The following is a 24,362-nucleotide window of genomic DNA, read 5'->3' as shown; positions in this document are numbered from 1 at the left end:
GAAGCGAATAGAGCATTCATTGATGAGTTCCATCTGAAGGAGAACACATGAGCGTGTATATGCATTGTCCCGACTACACGGAACCTACCTGATGTTCGCTGTTGTGGGCACGGGCTACACTCTGTTGTAAAATTCCAGCATTCGCCGTCCTAGCTTGCAACATACCATAGAGTATGTTCTCGAGGGCCATGTCACCATCGACTATCAAAAGAACATCCGGTAAGAATAATTCTGCACAAGTGTCAGGTACCCACCTCCGAAGCGATCTGCGATTGAACGGATACGATCGGGGCGGAAGGTGCCCTCCGTATCGATGTATGCAACCTATATACTGTACAGCATACGACCGTGGATGAATCTTCTCAGCCACTCACCTTTCCCGACGCGCCGCCCATATCTGGAGGCAGCTGAGCTACAACGCTCATGGTATGCGCAAGTTGGGTCTTCCCAGTTCTGAATTCGCCATACACTAGGGATATGTTCTTGAGTTTTCCGCATATCATAAGTGAGTTCTCCGTCATACCTTCAGTGATGGACTGAGACATGATACCACCTAGCAAGAAGTGATTTACGTGGAGAACGAGTACAACCATGGGAGTAAGGTGCGCACCGCCGAGAGCAGTATCAACAGCCTTACTACCTGTGCTGACGAGAAGCACGCGCTTCCTCTTGTCTTGCACCTCTAATCCAGTAGCGAATGAGGACCCCTGCAGATGTTTCCTGACTTCAGTGGCGGCTATATGCGCATCTTCGCTCAACGACTCACCAAGATTTTGTGCGCGGCTTCCTAAAGGCACAACTTCAGCATGCCAGAGAGTCAAAAGGCAGTGTAATTACTCGCCTTGATCTTCTCCACCTTAGCTTCCGACATGCCCTACGAAATGCCTCGTTGAGCCGGCGAAAGGGCTACGAGCCGCATACATACCTTGATCTTGAGCATTTGTCTACGCGTCGTCATGTTAACACCGGAAACGGTGTTGATGGCGGCGGACTTGTCCATGTCAGAAGTGACCACGGGAAGAGAGCGAAGCTATCATTCACTTTCAACTTCAAAATGTCTTGCACGTTGATGCCCTAAACCAATCCATGAATAACAATCAAGATAAAGCTGTATAAGCATACATGTTGCTGCAGCTCATCGACAGTATCGAAAAATGGCCTCTGTAGTGAACGCGGTGAGTATATGCACATGAGCTTCTCGTACGCAAACGATCACCTCGTCAACGTCGTCCCCAGGTGGAGTAGAAGGTCGCGAGGGGGCACTCTGAGAAGGAGCACGACGAACCATGATGGATGTCGAATGGAAGAACAAGAGAGTGGGACGAAAGGGAGGGGGAGGAAGGGAAACGCTGGGAGACCAGTACTCGCGTCGGACTTCACGCGTCGTGTCACGTGAAGCCTCGAAGCTCGAGCGCTTGAGGGGTGCCATCAGGGTGCCAATGCTGGCCTTCGCAAGCAACACAGCGAGTCAAGTACATGCATCGATAGTCAGATAGACGGGTGCTCATCTACGGCTAACGTACAGGACGCACTTCGAGACTTCGATGTTCCCGTCTACCGTGACAAGATGTCCAGGCCGGAAGGTGCAACCGTTACAGGTTCCTCCGAGTCCTCTTTATCGAAATCATCGACGCTTCCGATCACTTCTAGACCCGCATCGCGCAATTTCTGAGTCTTGCTCTTTTTACGGACGACTCTAGGAGAGTCAGGAGATGGTGCACTTTGTGGGGGATCGTCACCGTGCAGTTCTGCAGAGCGAACAGGAGTAGGAGCGCGAATTTCCGGCGTGGGGCCAGAGAAATCCTTGCCAGTCATGCGGGACAAAGTCGCGATGTCTATTGTCCATCCGTACTGAGCACCAGGTCACGAGGTGAAGCCAACAAACGCACCATATGGCGTGCGGTTATTGAGACAATACGTAATGCGCGCAGGGTTCTTCCGGTCCTCTGACTTGAACTTGTTCTTGCATGCTTTCCTGTCGCGTCCAGGGAGAACATACGAGATGAGTTCATAATTCTCTCCAAATTGGGAGAGTGCCTAGATGCGACGCGTATCAGTCGTGGAGAGGAGGAAAGAGATCGCCACATACATTGTAGAACAACTCTGTCTCCTCTGCGCTCCATCGCGAACCACGGACCTTCTTGCTGTACGTTGCTGAATTGACGAACTTCGTGAAGTCTGATTCTTCAACGTGGATATAGTCCTCCGTACGGTGCTCTTCATCCCGGTTCACGAAAAGCGAATCTTCGTCAATAATAGTCTCGCCGTTCGCGCCGATGCGGACTTGCACATTGTACTGGCTGACAGCAAGATTCTCGCTGTAGTCAAAATCGTCCGCATCCTTGTCTGCCAAAACTTCATTTTCCTCCTGAGGAAGACTAGAGTCTCCCGCTGGCGTCCCCGCGCGTGAGGTAGAGGCTGCTGGGTCTACCTCCTGAGGCGCACTCTTCACAGGGGTAGACGTCTCTTCATCGTCCTCCGGATTCCTCCCGTACTTCTTCGCTTCCATAACAGCCTTCATCCTCGCCCTTTTCTCCCTATTCGCGGCCCGCCAGGCAGCATGGTTTGAGACGATTTGAGCGGCTTTGCTGCTGACACGCCCCTTGCCCATGTCGTCACACAATGCTGCCATGGTCACAACAGTGGGGTCTATGTCTTCCCCTGGGTCGGCATCAGGATCGAAGGGTGGAGGTGAAGGGGGCCGCGTGCGCGAACGAGGGCCCGTCCTCCGCCGCTTGGTCGTTGGCTCAGGGGCATTGTCGTTGGCCGCGGGGCCCCCTTTCTTGGAACGCTTTCGCTTGGCTGGACTATTGCCGGAACCTGAATCACCTACAAAGACAGTCAGAAGAGTCGTTCAACCTGACAGGATATACAAACGCTCACGATCTGGACTTTGGTCCTCAGGCGGATGAGCAGCTGCCGTAGATACGTCGGGGAACCTGTCAGACGAAGGACGAGGTAGCGACAAGTCGGCGACCGAGGCATGATCAGGGTTAGACTGTTCGGCGTCCGTAGGAGCACCATGAGAACCTATTGACGACAGTCCCAGAGCGTCTGCTATCAGTTGAGGATCGATTTGCGTATTGTCGATGGCGAAGGGGAGATCGTCGAGATTTCCATTCATTCCCGACAGGTGGTCTGGTACTGGATGAAATCCATTGAAAGCACCGTGGGCAATACTAGCAGGGACATGGGCAGAGGGCACACTGACGGGCATTACGGTAGCATTCATGGGCTTGGGTTGGATGTGAACCGGAGGCGCAATGCGATTGGGGTGCTGGACTGTGTACTGGGAAGAGCCGATCATAGGCGGCATGCGTGTAGGTGCAGCGTGGACGGCCGGTGGTGCAGGAACACTGCTTGGTTCACTATGTATGGACGGCGAGTGGAACGCATGGCGCGGCGGGGCGAACTCCTGCCTGAAGCTTGTTAATGGATCTGCTTCCGGTGCTGCAGGTTCCGCAGGTGGCCTTAACGGAACAGACGGCGGCGGAGGCATAGCGGAAGGGGCTCGAGGACCATCTTGTGCATGAGCGGAAGCGGGTCCCTGGGCTGTCGACTGCTCTGGAAGAGCGGAAGTTTGTCGAGACTCCGGGCCTGTACGAGGACGAGGTTTGGCGACCGGTCGAAAGACCGTACTCCCCTTCTCTGTGCCTCAGGTTGAGAGACGGACCAAGCTGCGACATATGCCGTACTCACGGACGCGTTGCGACATTTTGATCCTGTAGCTCCTATCCTCTTACAGAATTGAAGTTTTGAAGGATTCTAGTGACGAGAGGATGCGTCTTTCCGAAGGCTGCGGCGCGAAGAAGAGTGGTAGGAGACAAGGGGGGTCAAGCGCCAAGGCCCGGACCGGTCTCTGTAAGTCGACGGATTTCGGAGTTTACATGAGTTCACTAGCACTAGCTTCTCCCTGACCACGATATCTGTTACCCCCTTCAATTGCCATGCTCAAGTTTGCGCGGCATACCTGACGAGACATACTCATTGCAGCAAGATGCACAGAGCAGTGGATCTTACGACAGGCCCAGAGCCCGACTGGGAGTCACAGGGAGGAGCATCGGATGTTACGGCGTTGAAAGGTATTCCAGAAAGGTGTGTACTCCTCCATGGTCATGTATCTTGCGGACTCAGCTACAGCTGCGGTGTTAGCCTGGTCGTACTGCAATCCCTTAGGCAATGTGAGTCGTTGGTGTCGCGTTCAAATCTGAGCGTTGTACGAGTCTCCCATAGCACGCAGTAAGTGGATAACATCAATGTTTCCCAAATTCTCCTCGAGGGGCCGTGGTACCAAGGTCCCGGAAGTGACACCACCACCTCACACGATCAAAGCGCATGGCAAGTACGACCTAACCATTGGTCCCCATGTCTTCTCCGGCACGGCAATCTACGAGGTTCATTATCTTCTGGAAGCGGACCCATCTGCCACTCTCGGGCCTGCAGTACAATGTATGTCTCTCCTGTCCCTGTTGAACTGAATGTTCAAGAGGAGTTGCAGCTACGCAAGGATCTGCTCTCGCCTACCCTGGAACAACTGGCTCACAAGCCTCAACGCCACTCGTCAACATCCCCTCTATATCATACGTAACACCAGCTCTGTCTTCCCAGGTCGCAATCGCATCACAATCAAACCCAATTCTTGCCAACTTATTGAACGCGGTGATCAATCGTACTGCGACGGATGACCAGGTGAAGACGCTTGGGCTCCTTATTCAGTCACTAGAGGGTGTACAACAACTCGGAAATACACAACCCCCTAGTACGGTTCCACCCACATCCACCAGATCAGGTTCTCCGAAGCCGTTTGATATTATTCTGGAGTTCCATGAACGGCCGACAGACAGGTGGATATTTCCCCGAGGAGATGTGGTATGTGAACGCGTCGGTGTTGCAGATGGTGTCTTCGCCAGGTCCGCAGACGTCATCGTTACGGCGTCTCTTCCCTTCGATGGGATGGCCAGTATAGATCCGGCCTTGGCCAGTGACGAGCAGGTGGAATCGCAACCACCTGAAGTCGCGAGTTTCCATTTTTCGCGGGTCCCCCAGCAGCTCTGGGACATGTTCTTAGTGTGGGCTGGCGGACCAACAAAGATTGAGCAGTCTCGAACTGCGCTGGCGGAACTGGTGAGCACACCTTCCAATACTGCCACGTTGCGTGTTTCAAGTGGCTTCACAGGTAAAGAAGGCGCCGCCCCGTTCGTACCTACAGCATCGCCTTCCCGAGGGCGAGCTGCTCAGCGAGATTCAGGCTGTGAGTGCCACAGGAAACACGATTTGTATGCTCATCTCAGCGTTGGATGCATGACAGGCTGTCGCTCCGTCCTACACTATGAAGTCCATCAAGCCTGCTGGTGCTGATAGTACGCGGGCGAAACGCAAATCAGTATCACGCAAGGCGACCCTTGTATCAGATGGGCTCTCTTCGCCCGCTGAGAAGGTTGCACCTGCGAAGCGGCGACAATCGTTGAAGGGCAAGGCCCCCGCTCCGCCCCCCATCGCATGCCGTGCTTGCGGACAGATGGACGTTCCGCTGATGATGGGCGGTCGTGAGTGAATGTTTGCTCCTGTACCGACGGTCTCTAACCGAGCTTCTTCAAGGATATTGTCGTATCTGTATCGACGCGGGAAAAGCCATCGCTGATGTCCCTCAGCTCACGCCAAGATCTGGCAGCAGTAGTAACTTCTCGGCGTCGATGCTGAGTCCTTCCGTACCTGTATCACATCCTCTCACGAACACTTCGCCTATACCGACGACACCCTCACCAACCACCGCCCCAGTGCCGCCGACCGCAGCTGAAGTTGCTGCGAACGAGATCGCGGGTTCGTTGTCTATTGTACCACCACCCGAAAGATGACCTCGACCTGTACATTATATTCCAATGTGATAGCAGTGTACAATATCCGACATAACTTATAGATGCGATAATGATACAGGCACAGCATGATGACAGCACTACGTCCAGAACTTGACAGACCAGCCCATCCACCAGACGATGACACCGAATTGGGCTACGATAATAGCTGCCTCCATGATGACCGCGCACCACTGAATTAGAAGAAGGATAGTGTAGATGGGGAAGACGGTCCACCACAGTCCGGTATGGGGTATCCAAGGCATATTGATGTTTGCTGTCAGCGACCACGCAGCACCAAATTGCAACCATGCCACAACGATGCTGCAGGCGGATAGAAGCATCAGGCCAGCCCAATGACGGTATGAGCGTTGCGGGAAGTGCTCGATTAGATATCGTTTGGGCTCGCCAGTGAACTCATTCCGGTACCAAGGGATGATGAGGAAATCCTGTACGTCTTCACCGATGACCTTGCCATAGTTTCGCCAGAACGGGGTCACGGTATCTAACAGGAGGGTGAGCGCATCCAAACCGATGTCCCAGAACTGCTGGAACTGATTCCCATAGTTCTCTTCGAGGGCCGAGATTTGGGATAGCTAAGCAAGAGGTTGGTAAGTAACATGCCCCTCATGAAAGTGGTGAACACGGCACCTCTGGATACACTAAGGATGTATGAGCAAGGGTATCGTTGTAGGCCTTCTTCACATCTGCGTGAATCGTCTTCACGTGCTTCAAGAGGGACGTGACCTCCTCCGCTTTCGAGGCAAGTTCCTGCCGCTGAGTCACAAGCTGCGTTAGAGCTGCCATGAGCTGAGCGATGGGATCGTCAAAGACGTGGGATGGTGGGATAACGGGGTCTCCATCGAGTTGCTGGGAGTGTATGAAGGTCTGTAGCGTCTGGCGCTGACGCTCTATCCGCTCATGAATATCCTCCACAGCTCTCCAGCTCCTCGTTCGGCGTGTGCCTCCTGTAACGGCGGAAGGATCATGTACGAAGGCGTCCAGAACTTCGGAAGGTATCTTCGTGTACGGCATCCCGAGTAGTCCGGACAAGCCCGCCTGCACGGAATCGTACTCCCTGATGTTGGCACACACACGCTGTAGAAGGTGTCGTATGCGGTAGTTCTGAGATAATGTGTCCTCAAGAACCCTGACAAAGCATTGGTGTGATGCATGAGTGAGTTGGGGATATGGACGTACTGAGCCTTGGTCTCGTATTCTTCACGCTCCTTCTGTTCGTCAGCAGACCGACGGTGTTTGTCTCGCTGGCGTATAAAGATGTCGTTCGACGAAGGTAGCGACCTCCTATACCTCCGCCGAGGGAGAGTCGCTCGGGCAGCAGCATCGACCGAACCCTGAGGTCTTGGTGTGGGCTCAGGAGTACCAGGTAATATCATGGTGCTTTGAGTAGCGGTTGTGGGAGCCTCCGGCGGGGGAGAAGGATGGAGGGTACCACTGAAAGATGGTCTGGAGTCCATCGAATCCGCGGGGAAGGAAGAAGCCGGTAATTGGAGACTAGTCGGACGGCTGCGAGGACGTAACGTAGCCATCTTCTGGTGCCCAACGAGGCCACCATCCTCCGACGCACTGTGTCCACTACACTCTGATATCGAGTTCCGCGCAGACGAGAGCGCTTCATCGCTCTGCCGTGTCGTGAGTCGTTTGCTAAGGTCCCGGAGACGCTTTCTACTGCTGTTGGGGGAGGCACCTCTTGATATGATGCTGTACATGGAGCTTTGTGCCGAGTCGGGGCCAGTGTTCTTCCAGCCCCTGTAGTTGTCGCTACTGCGTCTGGAGTCGGGGCCAACTGAATCCCTTCCCGACTCGACCATAGGCTCGAAGGATAGCTGGTCATGCGACGACTTCTTGCGGGATATCGCCGCATCAAGGGAATGTCGCGGAGTGGTCCAGCCATAGGAACTAGCGGTGGGAGACCGGGCATCGGAAAACGACGCAGTATTCGGAGATGCAGGCAGCACCGCTTCGTTCTCTGGAATGGTCTCCATACTATGCGGGCTAGAGTGGATCTGAACGTATTCTCGGACGACAAAGGCAGTCGGACTCCATGCGGAATTACCGGCAGGGGGAGGATGATGCTCCTGTCTATCCCAGAGATGTTTCATCCACATGGATGGTTCCGCTTCGTCCAGCGCGGCACGTACGTCGGTAGGTTGCTTACGGTACCAACGAACAGCGGTGAGAAGGTTGACAGGGGGTCTTGCGGTGTCAGATGCTAGCCACTGGTACTTCCGCTCCAGCTGCTTCTTGACCATCTCAACTTTCTTTGTGGTCGTCGGCTTCACCTTCGCGCGTATCTGTTCAAGTTTCCCTTTCCTTCTTGTCAGAGAAATGATTGACCTGTCACTGGTCGCGCACTTACTGGTATGTGCAGCCTCTTGTTTGTCGATGGCAGCCCTACTGGCGGAGAAGGACAGATGGTCCTTTGACCTGCGCTTGCCCCGAGAAAGGGACCAACGACGTTCTCTCCCCTCTTCGGACATAGGTCCACTCCAGTCGAGGGTGATACCGCCATCTGATGATGAAGGGACGGGGTGAAGGGGAACCACCCCGACGGCAGGACTGAAGTCTATCTCCGAATCTCCGGATAAACGGGGTTGACGGGATAAGGGCGAAGCAGTAGGAGCAACTTTCGTGGGTGACGACCCGGTGGAGGAGACAGAGGCGATATCCAGTGGGCGCGGTGGTTCCACACGCAGGGGAGTCGACTGGGTCCTGAGGCGAGCTTCACGGCGGGCCTTCGCGCGAAGGGCACGCTGAACATCCTCCAACACGCCCGGATCTGCAATATAACAGTCACAGAGAGAATGAGACCAAGGCCAACATTGACGTGCCTTCCCTGGCTATTCACATATGAGCGGAATAACTGAGACTTCGGGAAGACCACTCACATAGGTCATACTCCTCAGAGAACGGCTCAAATAAGGCGTTGGACACGGCTTTCGAGAGCAGTTCCTTTTGTTCGGCCTTCCTACTCATGCTCCCAGCACGCTTGAAAGAGGGGCCGACATAACCATCGCGACTCCGTGACTGTTCAAAAGCACCCGAGGCGTCGACAGACTTCACGCGACGTCGCTTGTCTTCTTGCTGGAATGGGAGTGACCCACCCTGGTTGCCAGACTTGAGAGCAGGGGGAGGACCGAGACCTAGTGACTGAAAACTTCCAAACGAGCTACTGTCGCGTACTTTCGAACGCGGTCGGTCGACTGGGAAGTGAATGCGTGCGGCGCGTTGGGGCGACGGCGAGGACGATGGCGGCGTGGGGGCGGGAGACGAAGGTCGTGGGCTCGAAGTAGATGGCCCCGCCTCTGCCATCAATGTCTCGCGAGAGAACGAGGGTCAAGTTCAGCCTTGCGGACGACCAGGAAGTGTTCGAACGAGTAGTGGAGAGGCAGTGATCTCGAGCAGCAGCAACGCGGAGAATCACAAGTACTGACAGTCCTCCAGCGCTTCGTTGCGCGGGTCGACTAAACAGGCAGGTAGGAGCCAGCATGCCAGAGCCTTCGAACAGCACTTTACTATCCAATACTCATATACTATGTAGTACTGGCTCAGAATGATTGGTATGTCTACACGTTCCCATCAGGAGACAGAATCGCTCCCTCAAAGCTTGAACTCAGTAGTCGAAGGAACATATATAGTCAAAGACGGCCATATTAGGACGCAACATCCCAGCAAACAGACAGCTTCAGCATTACGAACGCATCTGACAGACCATCAATTATCGAGGTATGCGTGCCAAGGCCTGCCGTCTTTTCATCACCAAGCGGACGAACATGGCTGTTGTGACGGCGGACAGGGAATACCTGTTGGCGACTTCAACATGTGCAGAATCATCACGAGCTGACTTTCTCACCAAGTAACTATGTACGACAGGTGAGAATTCCTCACATCGACAGAGGGTGATCTGCCTATGGGAACGCCGCGTGCAAGCCGTGAGGACGCTTCTCCGGCGTGGCCCTCTACGAAGATGTAAACCGGTATTCACTGAAAGCGCGGAGTCGCTCACCGAAGATCTCCTCGACAAACACGGGCTGCACGCCCGCTTCCTCGCCCCCTGCGTGAGCAGCCATAGCATCGATGTCTGCCCAGTACCATTCTCCCTTATCCGGGTGATTCTCTGGCGTGAAGTTGTTGCGGACCTGAGCTGTACGAAGCATGCCAAGGACTTCGACTTCATCACCTCCGTCGGCTAGCCTTTGCTTGACGTTCTGAGCAAGGTCCTTCGCTACAAAACCGCGGTCCACAAGTACTGTAGAGCCATCTGACCGGACCAACGGCACGACAACGTGGTACCCGTTATTGCCATCCCAGACTCGGGGACCAAGGAGCATCAGGTGGGAAGCGTCCCAGCGGCCCCGTAGCGCCACTTTGCGAAACGCAAACTCTGGGATAGCGGCAGTACTGTAAAACAATGAGCGAAGGTGCGTATTAGGGAACAGACATATGCGCACTTCACGTGTGGGGGCAGCGGCATGGCTTCTCTTCGTAATTTCTCCTCCAGTTCGTCGATGAGTGCAACCTTCCACTTGAGACGTTGCACCTGCCACGTTCCGAGTCCAAACGTGAAGATGGGGATGAGACCGACCAGAACCATAGTCGGAGTTATCCATGGCTCCCTCTTGGCCCTGTAGGCACTTGGAGACGTTCCCTCTGTTGACAACATTCGCCTTGACGCCGCCACAGTGTGTCTCGGAACTGAGACTCTTGTCCGAGATAGAGCACGTCCCAGACAAGAGAGCATCTTGGCCTGCGTCAGAAGGGCTCAGTGCACGTTGTGCAGTGAGTGGAAACGTTGGGACAGAGAAGAGTTTAGTACAGGGTCACAGTACGGCTCAAGCTGAGGAGGACTTCAGGCGCCGCTGAGGATTGTCCGGAGCGCCCCCGGGCCCAGTACGCGCAGTCGGGCTATCCCAGTGCCCTCATACACTCTCACTCCTTCTTCTATCCTCCTCTCCTCCTCTCCTCCTCTTGCGTTCTGGTTCAAGGTCTGAACATGTTGGTCCCACAATCCCTCTTCTCTGGGCTGTACCACTCATCCGAGCTCGCAGGTACTCGGGGTCACGTACGCGCCAAAGCGATTACAACATTGACGGCGATGAGGTCCACTATCCGACGCGTCCAGTGGACAAGGACAAGGCGGAGGCAGAACTCGTCGTGAACATCAAGAAGGCGACTAACCCGGACGAGACTGCACCTAAACAGAAACACGTCCGAAGTGCGCATACCCACTTCGCATGATGTATTCAGCCTGACGCAGGTCGCAGAGTGCATTGTCTACACTTGGGACTACCATTCGTCAATATCATTCTGGACCGGCCTAAGGGTTCAGCCCATCCTCTCAGACGAAGTACAGACGTTCAAGGCTCTCATCACTGTACATAAAGTCCTCCAAGAAGGTCATCCTGTGGTATGTGCGATACACAACGGTGGCGAGGAGTCGGGAGTGACGAAGTGCGGTATAGACCATCAAAGAAGCGCATGGGCAGACGGGTTGGCTGGAAACATGTGCGCGTACGGTCGGGCATGAGACAGCTCGGGGTGAGTGCGTCCGCGGTGTCATATTCCGAGCACAATGTCGACGATATCGCAGGTTATGGACCTCTCATCCGAACATATGTCCAATTTCTGTTGGCAAAGTTGCGCTTCCATCGGTTGCGACCAGAGTTCAATGGCTTGTTTGAGTACGAGGAGTACATCACCCTCAAGGGTATTGACGATCCCAATGAAGGGTGAGCCCAGTTCATTCGCACTCCTTTCACCCTGATATGATGTTTTGACTGATGACCGCAGATACGAGACCATTTCCGACCTCATGGGTCTACAAGACCAGATCGATTCCTTCCAGAGGATGATCTTTGCCCACTTCCGTCACTCTGCAAGCAACGAATGCCGCATATCTGCGCTCGTCCCTCTGGTAAAGGAAAGTTGGGGAATTTACCGTTTCATTACAAGCATGCTTCGGGCGATGCACCGACGTACGTGAATTTCATGGTCTTTAATACCGTTTGGCTCATGGGCTTTAGGAACGAACGACATCGAGGCCCTCGAGCCCTTGCGCGCACGTTATAGCCAACAACACTATGCCCTCCGCAAATTCTACTACGAATGTTCTAACCTGAAGTACCTTACTGGTTTGATTAATGTTCCCAAGCTCGGCCAGGCATGTCTTGTCAGCTCGTTCATACGGCTATGGTTCTGACGACTTCTGCAGGAGCCACCAAACTTGTTGGACAATGGGGCCGCCCCTGACCTTCCCGCCCGTCCGACCACAGCTCCTGTCAAGACGCCCCCTCCGGCTACTCCTCAACCCTCTGCAGCTGAAGTCAACGAACAAGCGCGCATGCTGAAGCAGTACGAGGAGCAACAGGCCGCTTTGGTCGCAGCTCGTGAGGATGAGGAGCGTCGGCGGAGAGAGCTGGAGGAGCAGCAACGTCGAGAGTTCGAGCAGCGTCAGGCTGAGCAGGCAGAAAGGGAGCGGTTGGCCCAAGAGCAATTGGTGCAGCAACAGATGCAGCAGCAGATGATGCAGTACAGCAACCAAGCGGCTCAGCAAGTGCACGATCTGGAACGCGAGGTCCTGGCTATGCGTGGCCAGTACGAGCGAGACCAGCTGATGCTGGAGCAGTACGACAGGGTTGGTTTCTTCTATGCATTGTTGTTGTTAACAGTATATTGAATCCGAGTCAACAGAGAGTCAAGGCGCTGGAGAGCGAGCTCAACAGCGTCACCGCCAATGTCAACTCGCAGATGATGTCCAAGGACGAGCTTATAAGGCAACTCCAGGAACAAGTTACAATGTGGCAGAAGAAGTACGAGGCTCTGGCCAAGCTCTACAGCCAGCTCCGTACAGAACACTTGGACATGCTTTCGAAGTTCAAGCAAATGCAGCTCAAGGCGAACTCCGCACAGGAGGCGATCGACAAGATGGAGCGCATGGAACGCGACTTGAAGGCGAAGAACCTCGAGTTGGCAGACATGATCCGAGAACGCGACCGTGCTCGCTTCGACCTCGATCGCCAGAAGTCCGCCCACAAGGACGAGATCGACAGGCTTCGTCGCGAGATCAGTTTCGCCAACGAGCGCGCAGAGGATGCGACCCGTTCCAAGAGCTCGGAAGTGTCGACCGTGCTATCCAAGTACAACCGTCAACTCACCGAGCTCGAGGACTCGCTCAGGGTATGCTTCATGTTTACTCTGCTCTGTTGTTGTCCTCACTTCCGTATCATAGGCAAAGCAAATGCAAATTGATGATCTGCTCTCCAAGCTTGACCACGCTACCTCTGACCTCGATCGTTTGAAGGAAGAGAAGGATCAGGAGATCGCCATCCTTCAGGAGGGTATGGATGCCACCCTCCAGCAGCTCTCGGACGCTCAGCAGGTATGACACCGTTATGCTTCCACCACTGCATTTCCTCACTCACGTCCCACAGAACCAGGGCTTGAACGAGGAGGCTACCAACGCGCAGATTGATACTCTGATCCTGGACAACAGGAAGAAGCTGAACCAGATCATCGGTGAGTATGCTAACACCACCCACTTGAGGATATCTTGCTGATTGATGGATTTCTCAGACTCCATCCTGAACGCGTGCGTACAGAAGGTCGACGAGGCCATCTATGAGCTCGAGTCACCTGCGCAGGCTGGTAACTTGAACTCTACACCGGAGTACACGCTGTCCATGATTGAGAAGGCCGTCAACAACGCGACTGATTTCGCCACCATCTTCAACCTCTACCTGGGAGGCGAGCCCGGTGGCGAACATGTCGACGTGATCAAAGGCGCGAACGAGCTCGCTCAGTCCCTCGCTGACGTCCTCATCAATACCAAGGGTATCACCCGTCTCGTCGACGACGACGTCTCCGACAAACTCATCAACGTCGCCAAGAATGCGGGTGACGTTGGCCTGCGGACGTTCCTCAACCTGCAGTCGTACAAGCTTGATCTCATCCCGCAGCCTACGCAGCGCAAGGAGGTCGCCATGCGTAACAACAGCGAAGTACGGGGCGCTCTCTCCAAGCTGTCTGAGGTCGTCGACGGCCTCGTGCCGAAGGGCGGCAAAGCTGGTGCGATCAAGGCCAACGGTGACCTGGGCGACCTGGTTGAGCAGGAGATGTTGGGCGCCGCGAAGGCCATCGAGGCTGCCACCGAGCGCCTGCAGCAGCTCCAGTCCCGCCCGCGCGACTCCTCGCGCTACAGCGCCGTCGATCTCCAGGTGCACGACACGATCCTCGCGTCCGCATTGGCCATCACGAACGCGATCGCGCGCCTCATCAAAGCCGCGACCGAGTCGCAGCAGGAGATCGTCGCGCAGGGCAAGGGCTCGAGCACGACCCAGCAGTTCTACAAGCGCAACAACCGCTGGACGGAGGGTCTCATCTCCGCCGCGCGTGCTGTTGCGTTCGCGACGAACCTGCTTATCGAGAGTGCGGACGGCGTGCTCTCGGGCACGCACACGCTCGAGCAGCTCATCGTTGCGTCGAACGAGGTCGCGGCCGCCACGGCGCAGCTCGTCGCCGCGTCCCGCGTGAAGGCGAACCTGATGTCCAAGACGCAGGAGCGGCTCGAGCTGGCGGCCAAGGCCGTTACGGAGGCGTGCAAGGCGCTCGTCAAGCAGGTCAAGGCGATTGCGGCGAAGCAGGTACAGGAGGAGGACGTCGACTACAAGAACATGGCCGTGCTCGAGTTCAAGCGGCGCGAGATGGAGCAGCAGGTCGAGATTCTGCGGTTGGAGAAGGACCTCGGTGCCGCGCGGCACAGATTGGGCGCGATGCGCCGTGCGGGATACCACACCGACGAGACCGATTGAGGAGAGTGTGGGCATGAAGCGGAATCGAGGCTTGGACGGGGGTGGAGGCGGAGGCGGAGAATCTTGAATACCTTCCTTTTACCGGACCCGTGTACATCGATCATATGCAGGTGTTGCTGCAATCGCACTGACTTTCTTTCTTACTCACACTCAGCCTGGAGGGTTGTTTCAACGTTTTCACTGCAGATTGTCCCATGTATGTGTGATGTATATGATGAGATGTGCATGTGCAGGCGCCTACATCCACGCAGCGCAGAACCATGAGCTAGACAGGTAAACAACAGCGTGCGAGTGAGGTGGGCGCAGATCAAGGTGTGGAGTTCGATGGAGATGATGGCTAACAGTCATGCAGCCGAGTGAGAGGTAGAGAGAGTATAGTGGAATTGCTATCTAGAAATTAAGAAGGTACGCGCAGGGCATGCGGGCGAGTAGACGTATGTGCAAGGTCAGTACCAGAAAAGCAAGGTGGGGTGGTGTATCATATCAATAAAGAGGTATAGATATGAACGAATGGGAAGCTTTGCACCAGTAGCAAGTGGCAGAAGTAACAACAACGAAATGCTAGATGAAGCGAAGGAGAGTGTAAAGAGGCAGCACTGTGAGAAGCAGAGCAGCAAAAGGTGCAAGATGCAAGATGCAAGATGTGCGAGGGGAAAGCAAGTGACGATGCCAGGGGGGTGATCGTATCATACAAAGAACGCGCTGTCGGTGCTCCGCACGGTGTCGAACGAATTCTTGCCGCGGTCCATGTCCAAGAAGCTGCTCTCGAAATCCGCGCCCGGAGAGTCGGGGACCTCGAGCACTGTGGCCGTGCCGTACTCCTCGTCAGAGCCATTCTCCGCGCTCATGTCCACCTCGTCCTCAATGTCGAGGAACGAGGGCTTCTTCATGAGCGACCGCCGCTGCATGATCTTCTGCCGATCGAACGAACTCGGCGGACGGGACATCGTTGTTGTAGTGTCCGAGGACTCCTGACGACGAACCCTTGAGGACCGTACGGATGGCGGCGGTGAGAGAGGGTTGATCGGTACGACGCTGACGCGTTTCATGGCAGTATTCTCGATCTCCTGCAAATCGTGGCGCGAGGGCCGGCGTCTCGGCGGTGGCGGCAGACTCGCAGACGGGAACTCAGGTGAGCGCGTCGCCGTCTGGAAGCCAGGCGAGCTGGGCGGCGTCAGACTGGCCTGAGCAGTAGACGGCCGCGCGGACAGGGGTGGAGGACGGTTCAGTGCCTTGGCAAGCATCGAAGAGCTCCGTGAGGGTCCGCTACGTGTGGGGTCTACGAGGGAGACCTTGCGCGTCTGTGGGGCCTGTGTCGACGCTCGAGAAGCGTTGACAAGAGACTTGGAGGGAAGGATCGACACGCCCCTCGAGACGCCTCCCTTGTCGCCCCCAGGGCCAAAGGCGAGCGTTCCCGTGGAGGTGTTTGACAGGACGGAGTTTGACCGCGAGCGCGCAGAGGAAGGGTTGACGCTGTACGTCAGACCGAAGTCGCCTGGCTGGAGATCGAGCTTCGGTTTCCGCTCCTCCACAGGCTCGCGTTCGGGCTCCCGCACGGAAGCAATGGCATCTTCGTCTGCGAGTTTCTCCGCAAGCTTCAGCTGCTCCGCTGGAGACATGATGTACTGCGGTATGTACTCGGACTGCGACGTCCGCTTGTTGCTCGCGTCCTCCCACAGCGACGACGGAGCTATGCACGCGTTCCGCGTCATCAGCGAGAGGGGTCCTCCGGTCCCACCAAACGACATGGTTATAGTCTCGCCTCCCGACGAAGTGGCTGGTCGTATATCGCTGTCGAAACTGAACACCGACCGCTTGTCGTCCTCCGCTGGGCTCGACGGTCCGTGCGACGACGTGCTTCTCCGTGCACTTGACCCAGAGAACAGCCGTTTGCGAGGGCCGTTCACGCTGCTTCGTCGAGGTTCCACTACCGGGGAGGAGGGCTGGGTGAGGGCCTCTGTACCGGTGGATGCGTGGTGGCCGTTGCTAGAGGAACCGTGGCGCAGCCCAGGTAGTGGTGGTAGAGGGACACGAGAGGCGTGGAAGGATCGCTGCTTGCGCGGAGTCTTTCCACTATGGTGTGACGCGTGACCATTGCTGTGACCATGCGTCTCGTCGGGAGGTCCGGAGGACGACGATACGCTCGCAGAAGAATGCCGCTGAAGAAGGTTCTGCTGGGACGACATCTTCTCGAGCAGCTTCCCAGCCTTCGGGTGGATCTCACCGAAGACGGATACCGGTACGGGTGGAAACTTGCTCAACGGAGAAGGCAGGCTCGCTTCGATGTCCGCAGGTGACACTGGGCTTAGGTCTCCATCCAAGACGTACATGTTCCGATTGCTACGTCGTTTGCCTCTCGCAGACCCACTATCTCGCGCCTCAAAAGGACCCAAGTCGTAGCTGTTGTTCATAAGCTGAGAAATGGCATCCCCCGCATCGATGTCATGCAGATCGACACTCGGCGCGAAATTCAGGCTGGACGAGCTTGAGGAAGCACGAAACTCAATCGGCGACATGTCGTAAGGGGAGGTCGGTACTGGAGGTGGCGGCAGATCGCTTGTAGGTGGCGCGGCGGGAAGAGGTGGAAGTCGTGACGAGGATGCCTTCCTTACAACGACGAGCGGCCGTTTGGAAAAGCTCGGAGACACCGGCGACTCGATGTTGGTCGAGGTAGAAGAGGTCGAGCGTGTGCCAGAGATAGTTACGGGAGAAGGTGACGGCGTATTGGAGGAGGATGGTGACGACGAACCCGATGCCTTGCGCGGGACTTGCAACGGCTGCTGGGTAAGACCTAGTGTCGTGGTGGCTGTGGACGGTCGATGGTCGATGGCACCGACGGTCATGCCTCTAGGCCGCGCTAGAGAGGGACTGGACCGTTTGCGGGAGAGGTGGAGAGCGGTACCGCCGCCAGGCTCGCTCAGTCGGACACGGTAGTCGTGAGCAGTGACAGTGCTATTCGACGAATTGGACCCAGAAGGCGTCTTCGTTCGTCGCGTCCTCTGCGCCTGCACGCTAGAGGTCGAGGGACTGTCCATGTAGTATGAATCGTGCGTGTGCGATAGGTCATACGCGGAACGACTGCGAAAAAGCAACAATTCAAATCTGTTGCCGGCAATACGTTTTAGAGTACTGACCTAGCCGGGGGCGACCTTCCGAACGAGCTGGCAGCGGAAAGAGGAGACAAGGCCTGCACGTCGGAATAGTTTCCATGAGAATTGGATGACGACGAGCCGTACGAGCCCCGATTGTGTGGGGGCATGTCTGGACGCTTGTGCTGGGGATCGAGCATGGAGGAGTCAGAATACACGGATAGTCTGTTCGGGTCCTGCGGTAATTGTTGTACAACGATGCCACCGGAAGCAAAGGGATCGATCTCCGAGAAGGTCATGACAGAGTGCTGGTAGGAGAGGCGGTCGCGGGGATGGTCCGAGGGAGTGCGTGGCTCGGAATGGGGTTCTGAGGCGGCGTCATAGTCGTATTCCGAAGAGCGTACGGTAGATATGGATTTGGCGGGGGGACGATTGGTGAAGAAGGGCGTACGCTCTACGGGGGCCGGGGAATAGGCCGCGCTGCTGTTCCCCGAGCCGGGGCGTGAATGAGGGTAGACACGGGGAGAAGGTAGCGGGGACGGGGGATCTTGTATGGTGAGCGCGGGGAGCTTTTTGCTCTTGAGACCCATAGCGGAGGCAAGAGTATTGAATTTGAGGGCGGGGAGAGCATCTTTGGACCTGGGAGAGGCGCTAGATGCGGTGGACGGGTACTTCTCGTCTTCTTCGGCGAGGCTGGAGACAGAGCGGTTAGGACGCAAAGAATCCTTGGAGGACTTTGAGCGCGACCACCATGGCCTGCTTGAAGCGGGGGAGGAGGGGGCGGGAGGCATAGAAGAGGGAGAATGAAAGGAGTGTGGTCTCCCAGACGGACTGATTAAAGGGACAGCTGGGTGGGTTGAGATCACTGATTTGTAGGCGGGCGGGGCAGCGGGGAGGCTGCTGCGGGGCGACGCACCAGAAGAGCAGAGGGCTACGACATGTAGAGTGGGTTGCAGACGGGGTCGGGGGTGGGCGCGGGCGGGAGGAAGCGGGGGCGGGGAGGCGGGAGGACAGCGGAGGAGAGATCCTGGCCGACGCAGAAAGAGAGAGGATGTCGCAACGGCGGATGTGGACCAGACTGTCGCGAGAGACGCCCATTCATATCAGTCACTAATTCGCGCTGTCCTGTTATGTAAACTCTCTCTGCACGCTCAGGCTCTCTGGACAGTCTGTCTCGCAGCGGACGCGATCTGCACACAGCATCCCCGCCTTCGTTACACGTTCCACGTTCCCCGCCTCCTGCCCCGCGACGTGCTCCTCGTCCTGTCTCTCTCCCTGCGTCCCTCCCGCCTCCCCGCCGCGCCCCAGCACGTGCGTCTGCCCCTTGCGCCAATCGCCACCGCCAATCAACCCCATATCATCCCGCGGCATCTCTAGCCCTCCCCTGGTCAAAACTTTCCCGACCCCGGAACGCCCATGCGGCCCGCCTCATACACCCATTCGACCACATAGACCCGCCTCCGGTCCCGACGCCCTATTCCAGGCCACCCGCTGCATCGTGCAGCTGACCGTGGCGTATACGAGGGCAGCTGAAACAACTCGTTCAGATCAACAGATGACGGCGAAACAGGCGCGTTATTCAACCGCGCACCGGCACACGTTCCCGGCTCCACGTCCTCCTCGCCAATCCCCTTATCCCACCCCAGCCGCCAGGCAACCTCGCCCCTGTGCCATCATACTCGCCTCCTTGCATTATGCTTCGGTTCCGCCGTGGAATGTACTTAGGGCGGCTCGGAGTTGCCACAGAAGCAGCCTAGAACCACAGAAGCCTCTTTGCCTTTGGGGCAACCAATCCCATACCAATTTTATACTTACTCCGCGACCTTGCACCTCCGGCTCGGGAGAAGTAATCACCTCCGCTCGTCTTACGCTCCGATCTTCCAGACACAGAACTTTTCGGGGCCCGGGACCAGGCGGCTTGCAGGCAGGCCGCCGTTAACGGAGGATTGGAGGAAACGACAATTTGTTCTATTGCGTCCGACACGCAGCCTCGTTCGTGGGCGCGACGGAGTGCTGCCGGGGAACTAGAACAGCTTGTAGACGCTGGAGACCCGTAGATCAACTCACAGAAACTCGTGTATATACGTAGCTAAACCACATACCTCCAGCCCATCTTTGGACACAATAGCAGGAACCCTGTCGGCTTTTCCAGTGAGAACGACCTTGCCGCCGGCTTGATCCACCATCTTCCTGAGCCTGTCAGAGCGCGCGAGATCAGATGAACCCACCTGTCGACAGTTCCCAATCCCCAATCGAATCGAAGCGCTGCCATGAATGCTGTACGTTCACCATTCTCAAGGCGATACGGAGAAGGCAGATGAAGAGAAGAAAGGTGCCAACGCCGTCACGCACGACGTAGTGGGCGCTGCTCCCCTTGCAGGGCTCTGCGACGGCCATTCCTCGAGAGGCAGGAGGTACAGTAGCCATCAGGCGTTCACTGCGGGCCAACCCCGGAATCAGAGAGCGCTGATAGAACCTCCGGCATTCTATTGCAGGCAAGCCCTGCCCGACACTCCTCGGGGTGAGTCAGCGGCGGAGATACAGCACGGCTGAAAGTCAAACGGAGCGCACATACCTCTCACGGAATGGTCACAGACAGGTGGGGTGGGCTGATAACAATGACATCAAGTGTACGTTCTGATACTGCGAGCGAAGTGCTGACGAACTGCGCAGGGGTGATATCGTCCAAAGTTCAGAGCATGAGTCGATAATGGACATTAAGGCAGTGTTCTGGCATTGCTAGTAGGAAAGTAGGTTGACTGTGGACCCTGCGTACGTTTGCACCCTCTTGCACCCCTGGATGTTCAGGGTATGATCGAAGGCGAAGTATCGCGCAACAGTTCGACACACTGCGATTGCGCATGAGACCGCTCACTTCATGATGCGACAGCACCTGGACAGCACTACAGAGATCGCAACACTCTCATCAGTGGCGTGCTCTCACGCGAACCCTGAAGCCATATGAAGAAGAAGACTCGCCTCAAGAACTACACACGACAAGCCAGGGTCACCCGCCTCTGCTCTCCGAAGGAATCAATCTCGCGTCCTCGGGTGGGGAAAGGAAGAGATACGATGAGGCTCAGATTCATACCGTCATACGTACATCATCAGCCCAGCGAAGCCCACACATCCTCCTCATCACGCTCTTGCGCCGCCTGCACCGCGCGCGGCATGTCCGTCATGGGCGCGCGCTGCGTTCGCGAAGGCTCGTCGCCTGCATCGAAAACGACATCGCTCCGCATGAGCGGCCGTCCGAGCTCGCCTGCGTCTTCTTCGTCTTCCAGGTCGAGGTCGAGCGCGAGGCCACGTCGGTGGGCGGTTGACAAGTCTATCGGCTTCGGGCGCGTAAAGATAGATTGGCCGGACCTGTCCTCGGAGCATCAGCAGCTGTTGCACGAATGGAGATGCGCCCGAAAAGAACGAGGAATCGGAGAACTTGAGAACCCCCGATACATACGAGAGAAGTCCGCTTGGACAAAATGATCTACATAGCGACGACGCGGACGAGAATGCCGTGCACACGTCTTGAACTTGGGTCCCGAGTGACCTATTTAGAGACATGCGCCACAGTCCAACGGCTTGTAGCAGAGCATAACATGAATAGGGCAGGCTTAGGCATGACCGCAGACAGGTACCAGTGAAGGCTATCCGTTACCTGCCCTCAGGCATGCAGGACATATTCGCCATATTACGCGGATCCTTGGAAACAAAGACGTTGACCCGTACCGCCGTGTGAGCCACCCTTCCACAGGATAGCCCATTCGCGCACACAGCAGGCAACAATTTGTAGCAGAAATTCGCCCCAGTACGGACGGTTTCGGCTGTCATGCCATGCTGAGACACCGAGACGCCGCCAGACGAGTCCAGCCCAGATGCTGGATTGTGAAGCCATGCTACTCTTCGGAAGATACAGCAGAATAACGAGAACAAAGATGAAAGGCATGTGAAGGAAGAAAATGACGTACTGTCGCATAACCACGGCGAGCCGACCAAACTGGAGAATATTCCGTCCAACGAGGAGCAGGGTGTCAAGCAGCTCTTCCTCCTTACTCGTGTTCCCGCACCCCGCGAAAAAGATGAAAAGAAGAGTAATCACGCAGAACGCGGTCATGACCAGATCCATGACGTTCCACATGGACTTCCAGAATTGCTGGTAGAGAGGAGGGTTGGACGACGCGTATTAAATGGAGCTGGTATGGTACTCACTCGTCCAAACGCCACGAATCGAATGGCGACCTCCAAAATCATCGCACCGTTGATTATGAGCTCCAGAATGTAGAAAGCTAGTGTCGGACAGTCGTCCACGAGACTTAGCACGACCGTCGTGATTGATAGCCCCGCCATGGCGAGGTAGAGGATGATGTAGGTTCCAGAGTGGACGAATCTGTTCGCGATGTTCTTCGCAATCTCGTCCTTGGTCATAGAGTATATTGAGCGTGTAGGTCTACAGGGTCAGGGCACAAGCACGCTATTAGGTGTCCATGAGTTGGCAAGACCATACCCGACATGTCCGACGTACGTTTGGGATGCAGCATTGTTGAGAGCCTCAGTCTCGCCCGCCTCGAGGTCCGATAATCGTTGGTCAGGAGAGGAAGACATGAGCCCAAGAGTGAGGGAGCTCGCACGAGGACGTCGCGAACTAGCCATTACGCGTCGGCGCTTGTCCGCAGTAGCCCCGCTATGAAGGTCAACACGGACAAACAAGCGCCTGTTAGTCACTCTCCTCCGTGCTGCGACGACCTCCGCCGTTGCACACTTGTCTCTTCCTGCTTGTCCTCTACACTCCTTGATCGTCGCATTCTTACCCCGGACATTCAGTCAAGATGGGTGGCGGAGACTTGAACATGAAGAAGTCCTGGCACCCGCTCCTGTTGAAGAACCAGGAGCGGGTGTGGCTTGAGGAGAAGAAGGCGGTACGTGCGATACTGTGCGGGTTAGAAGTGCTCGATACTTACATTCAATGCTTCACAGCTCGAAGAAAAGAAGAAGCTTGACCAGCTTCGCAAGGAGAAGGAAGAGGAGCGCCAACTTCAGGAGCTACAGAGGATGCAGGAGGAACAGACCGGGAAGAAGCGGCAGGAGAAGCTGGAGTGGATGTATGCAACCCCTGCAACGGGTAGCAGTCAGAACGCGAATGAATTGGAGGACTATCTGCTGGGGAAGAAGAGGGTGGATAAGATCCTGACGGCAGATGAAAACGAGAAGGTGCGTATTTGTACGACGTCGTTTATATATCGCCCATCTGACAGAAGGTATAGATTGGTGCTGCCCACAAGAACTTCATTGCTACGCAGTACGCCAATACCATTCGGGATACCGCTGCGAAGATTCGTGAGGATCCACTTCTCGCCATCAAGCAGCAGGAGCAGGCGGCGTACCAGGCTCTCATGTCGAATCCCCTTCGCCTCCGAGAGCTCCAAGAGCGCACCGGCATCAAGGTCAAGAAGGATAAGAAAGACAAGAAGGACAAGAAGAAGGACAAGCACAAGCACCAGAAGGACAAGTACAGGGACTCGCGATCACGTTCACCGGCGTACTCCGATAGGGACAGGCGTCGCTCCGATTCTAGGGACCGCCACTCACGTAGACGTTCGCCGAGTCCATACGGTCGTCGTTCCCGCTCCCCTGCTCCCTCACGGTCCCGCTACGATGACGGTCGTCGCGACGACTATCGCCGTGAGCGGAGTCGCGACCGTTCCCCAGGCCGCTACCGCGACAGTAGGGAGTCCGGAAAGGTCAAAACTTGGCCCAGGTCGGACGAATCTGACGACAATGCGTACGACACTCGTCGCAGGAGCCGTAGCCCCGTCAGGCCCCGGGACGACTATGACAGCAGAAAGAGGAGGCGAAGCTCGAGTCGCGACCCGCGACAGGCCGAACCTGCCTCTTTAAAGCGTACGCGGATGAGCCCTCCGCCTTCCAGAGCACCCGCGAGGCCTGTCGAAAATGCGGACGATCGTGCGGCGCGCCTCGCTGCGATGACTTCGAACGCTTCCTCGCTCACACAGGAACGTCGAGAGCATCTCACGCAGTTACTCGAGCGGGAGAGGGCGGATATGGAGGCAGAGGAGCGTGCACGCGAGAAGTCGAAGGGCATGGGTGGTTTCCTCAGCCATGAGCAGAAGAAGGTCTTTGGTGGCTCTGGCGGCCTTGAAGAGCGCATTCGTAGAGGTCGGGGTCAGATGCGGGTCGATGCAGATTGAGTCATCGGGCTTGAGATACTCTCCTCGGATTTCCCGGACTTGTTCAGGTGATGTACCAGTATCTTGTAGTATCTTCTATTCGTGTTCGATCCCACTTTGCTAGGACGACGAGCCAGGACCTGGACCGGTCGAGTGGCCCCATGTGCGACCGCAGGTTGAGGGACTCCCGATCGGGATTATGTGCGTTTCGGATCGTAAACACGACGGCCGAACAGGTGTAGATCTGGAAAAGGGAAGTTTGATTCACGGTTTGTCGTGGTAACTGTATGGGTCGAACCCAGGTCGAACCCCATAAGAGTCCGGGCGATCCTATCCTCGTGTAATGCACACTCCATGACCTGTCTGTGGGCTTCAATACCCACTACGATTTTCTATCCTAGACGTCTAGCC

The 24,362-nt window shown here is 56.1% G+C and overlaps 9 protein-coding genes across 9 annotated transcripts; 3 read left to right on the top strand and 6 right to left on the bottom strand.

Moving 5' to 3' along the window:
• Positions 1 to 141: 141 nt before the first annotated feature.
• On the bottom strand, positions 142 to 1,368 carry L226DRAFT_25322 (uncharacterized protein). Its single transcript, XM_067673283.1, has 9 exons — positions 1,217 to 1,368; positions 1,123 to 1,161; positions 1,042 to 1,074; positions 926 to 991; positions 842 to 874; positions 767 to 787; positions 573 to 707; positions 255 to 453; positions 142 to 201 (listed from the first exon to the last, which is right to left on the bottom strand). Exons 1-8 carry the CDS (start codon positions 1,286 to 1,288, stop codon positions 325 to 327), a joined length of 528 nt encoding a protein of 175 aa, XP_067542980.1. The 5' UTR covers positions 1,289 to 1,368; the 3' UTR covers positions 142 to 201; positions 255 to 324.
• A 186-nt stretch (positions 1,369 to 1,554) lies between these two features.
• L226DRAFT_564984 (uncharacterized protein) lies at positions 1,555 to 3,499 on the bottom strand (the record flags this gene model as incomplete). The annotated part of the gene is made up of 4 exons (XM_067683727.1): positions 1,555 to 1,835; positions 1,890 to 2,037; positions 2,090 to 2,829; positions 2,884 to 3,499. 4 exons carry the CDS (start codon positions 3,497 to 3,499, stop codon positions 1,555 to 1,557), a joined length of 1,785 nt encoding a protein of 594 aa, XP_067542979.1.
• A 399-nt stretch (positions 3,500 to 3,898) lies between these two features.
• Positions 3,899 to 5,957, top strand: L226DRAFT_607535 (uncharacterized protein). Its single transcript, XM_067685818.1, has 7 exons — positions 3,899 to 4,095; positions 4,153 to 4,181; positions 4,234 to 4,449; positions 4,499 to 5,124; positions 5,177 to 5,251; positions 5,309 to 5,546; positions 5,599 to 5,957. The coding sequence occupies exons 1-7, from the start codon at positions 3,998 to 4,000 to the stop codon at positions 5,853 to 5,855; spliced, it is 1,539 nt and encodes a 512-aa protein (XP_067542978.1). The 5' UTR covers positions 3,899 to 3,997; the 3' UTR covers positions 5,856 to 5,957.
• On the bottom strand, positions 5,838 to 9,275 carry L226DRAFT_528571 (uncharacterized protein). The gene is made up of 6 exons (XM_067679403.1): positions 8,762 to 9,275; positions 8,705 to 8,713; positions 8,233 to 8,652; positions 7,053 to 8,181; positions 6,504 to 7,002; positions 5,838 to 6,448 (listed from the first exon to the last, which is right to left on the bottom strand). The coding sequence occupies exons 1-6, from the start codon at positions 9,183 to 9,185 to the stop codon at positions 5,954 to 5,956; spliced, it is 2,976 nt and encodes a 991-aa protein (XP_067542977.1). The 5' UTR covers positions 9,186 to 9,275; the 3' UTR covers positions 5,838 to 5,953.
• Positions 9,276 to 9,367: 92 nt separating this feature from the next.
• Positions 9,368 to 10,721, bottom strand: L226DRAFT_528570 (mitochondrial protein required for respiration). Its single transcript, XM_067679402.1, has 4 exons — positions 10,325 to 10,721; positions 9,880 to 10,274; positions 9,727 to 9,832; positions 9,368 to 9,676 (listed from the first exon to the last, which is right to left on the bottom strand). Exons 1-4 carry the CDS (start codon positions 10,612 to 10,614, stop codon positions 9,592 to 9,594), a joined length of 876 nt encoding a protein of 291 aa, XP_067542976.1. The 5' UTR covers positions 10,615 to 10,721; the 3' UTR covers positions 9,368 to 9,591.
• Positions 10,722 to 10,782: 61 nt separating this feature from the next.
• Positions 10,783 to 14,929, top strand: L226DRAFT_497517 (cytoskeleton assembly control protein). Its single transcript, XM_067677616.1, has 12 exons — positions 10,783 to 10,868; positions 10,922 to 11,088; positions 11,138 to 11,280; positions 11,336 to 11,411; positions 11,464 to 11,602; positions 11,664 to 11,848; positions 11,897 to 12,042; positions 12,085 to 12,507; positions 12,564 to 13,049; positions 13,102 to 13,251; positions 13,304 to 13,388; positions 13,446 to 14,929. Coding segments are annotated over exons 1-12 (3,237 nt in total). The 5' UTR covers positions 10,783 to 10,866; the 3' UTR covers positions 14,681 to 14,929.
• A 437-nt stretch (positions 14,930 to 15,366) lies between these two features.
• Positions 15,367 to 18,560, bottom strand: L226DRAFT_497514 (uncharacterized protein; the record flags this gene model as incomplete). The annotated part of the gene is made up of 2 exons (XM_067677615.1): positions 15,367 to 17,758; positions 17,815 to 18,560. The coding sequence occupies 2 exons, from the start codon at positions 18,558 to 18,560 to the stop codon at positions 15,367 to 15,369; spliced, it is 3,138 nt and encodes a 1,045-aa protein (XP_067542974.1).
• A 2,232-nt stretch (positions 18,561 to 20,792) lies between these two features.
• L226DRAFT_25057 (uncharacterized protein) lies at positions 20,793 to 22,345 on the bottom strand. Its single transcript, XM_067673262.1, has 4 exons — positions 22,289 to 22,345; positions 21,976 to 22,237; positions 21,735 to 21,919; positions 20,793 to 21,135 (listed from the first exon to the last, which is right to left on the bottom strand). Exons 2-4 carry the CDS (start codon positions 22,189 to 22,191, stop codon positions 20,877 to 20,879), a joined length of 660 nt encoding a protein of 219 aa, XP_067542973.1. The 5' UTR covers positions 22,192 to 22,237; positions 22,289 to 22,345; the 3' UTR covers positions 20,793 to 20,876.
• A 188-nt stretch (positions 22,346 to 22,533) lies between these two features.
• L226DRAFT_528567 (uncharacterized protein) lies at positions 22,534 to 24,362 on the top strand. The gene is made up of 3 exons (XM_067679401.1): positions 22,534 to 22,682; positions 22,741 to 22,974; positions 23,028 to 24,362. The coding sequence occupies exons 1-3, from the start codon at positions 22,593 to 22,595 to the stop codon at positions 23,970 to 23,972; spliced, it is 1,269 nt and encodes a 422-aa protein (XP_067542972.1). The 5' UTR covers positions 22,534 to 22,592; the 3' UTR covers positions 23,973 to 24,362.

This window comes from Lentinus tigrinus (assembly GCF_003813185.1).
Source record: "Lentinus tigrinus ALCF2SS1-7 unplaced genomic scaffold L226scaffold_1, whole genome shotgun sequence".
In the NCBI taxonomy this organism is placed as follows: Eukaryota; Fungi; Basidiomycota; class Agaricomycetes; order Polyporales; family Polyporaceae; genus Lentinus; species Lentinus tigrinus.
Note: the sequence above shows the minus strand (reverse complement) of the source record. Positions and strands in the feature narration are given on the sequence as shown.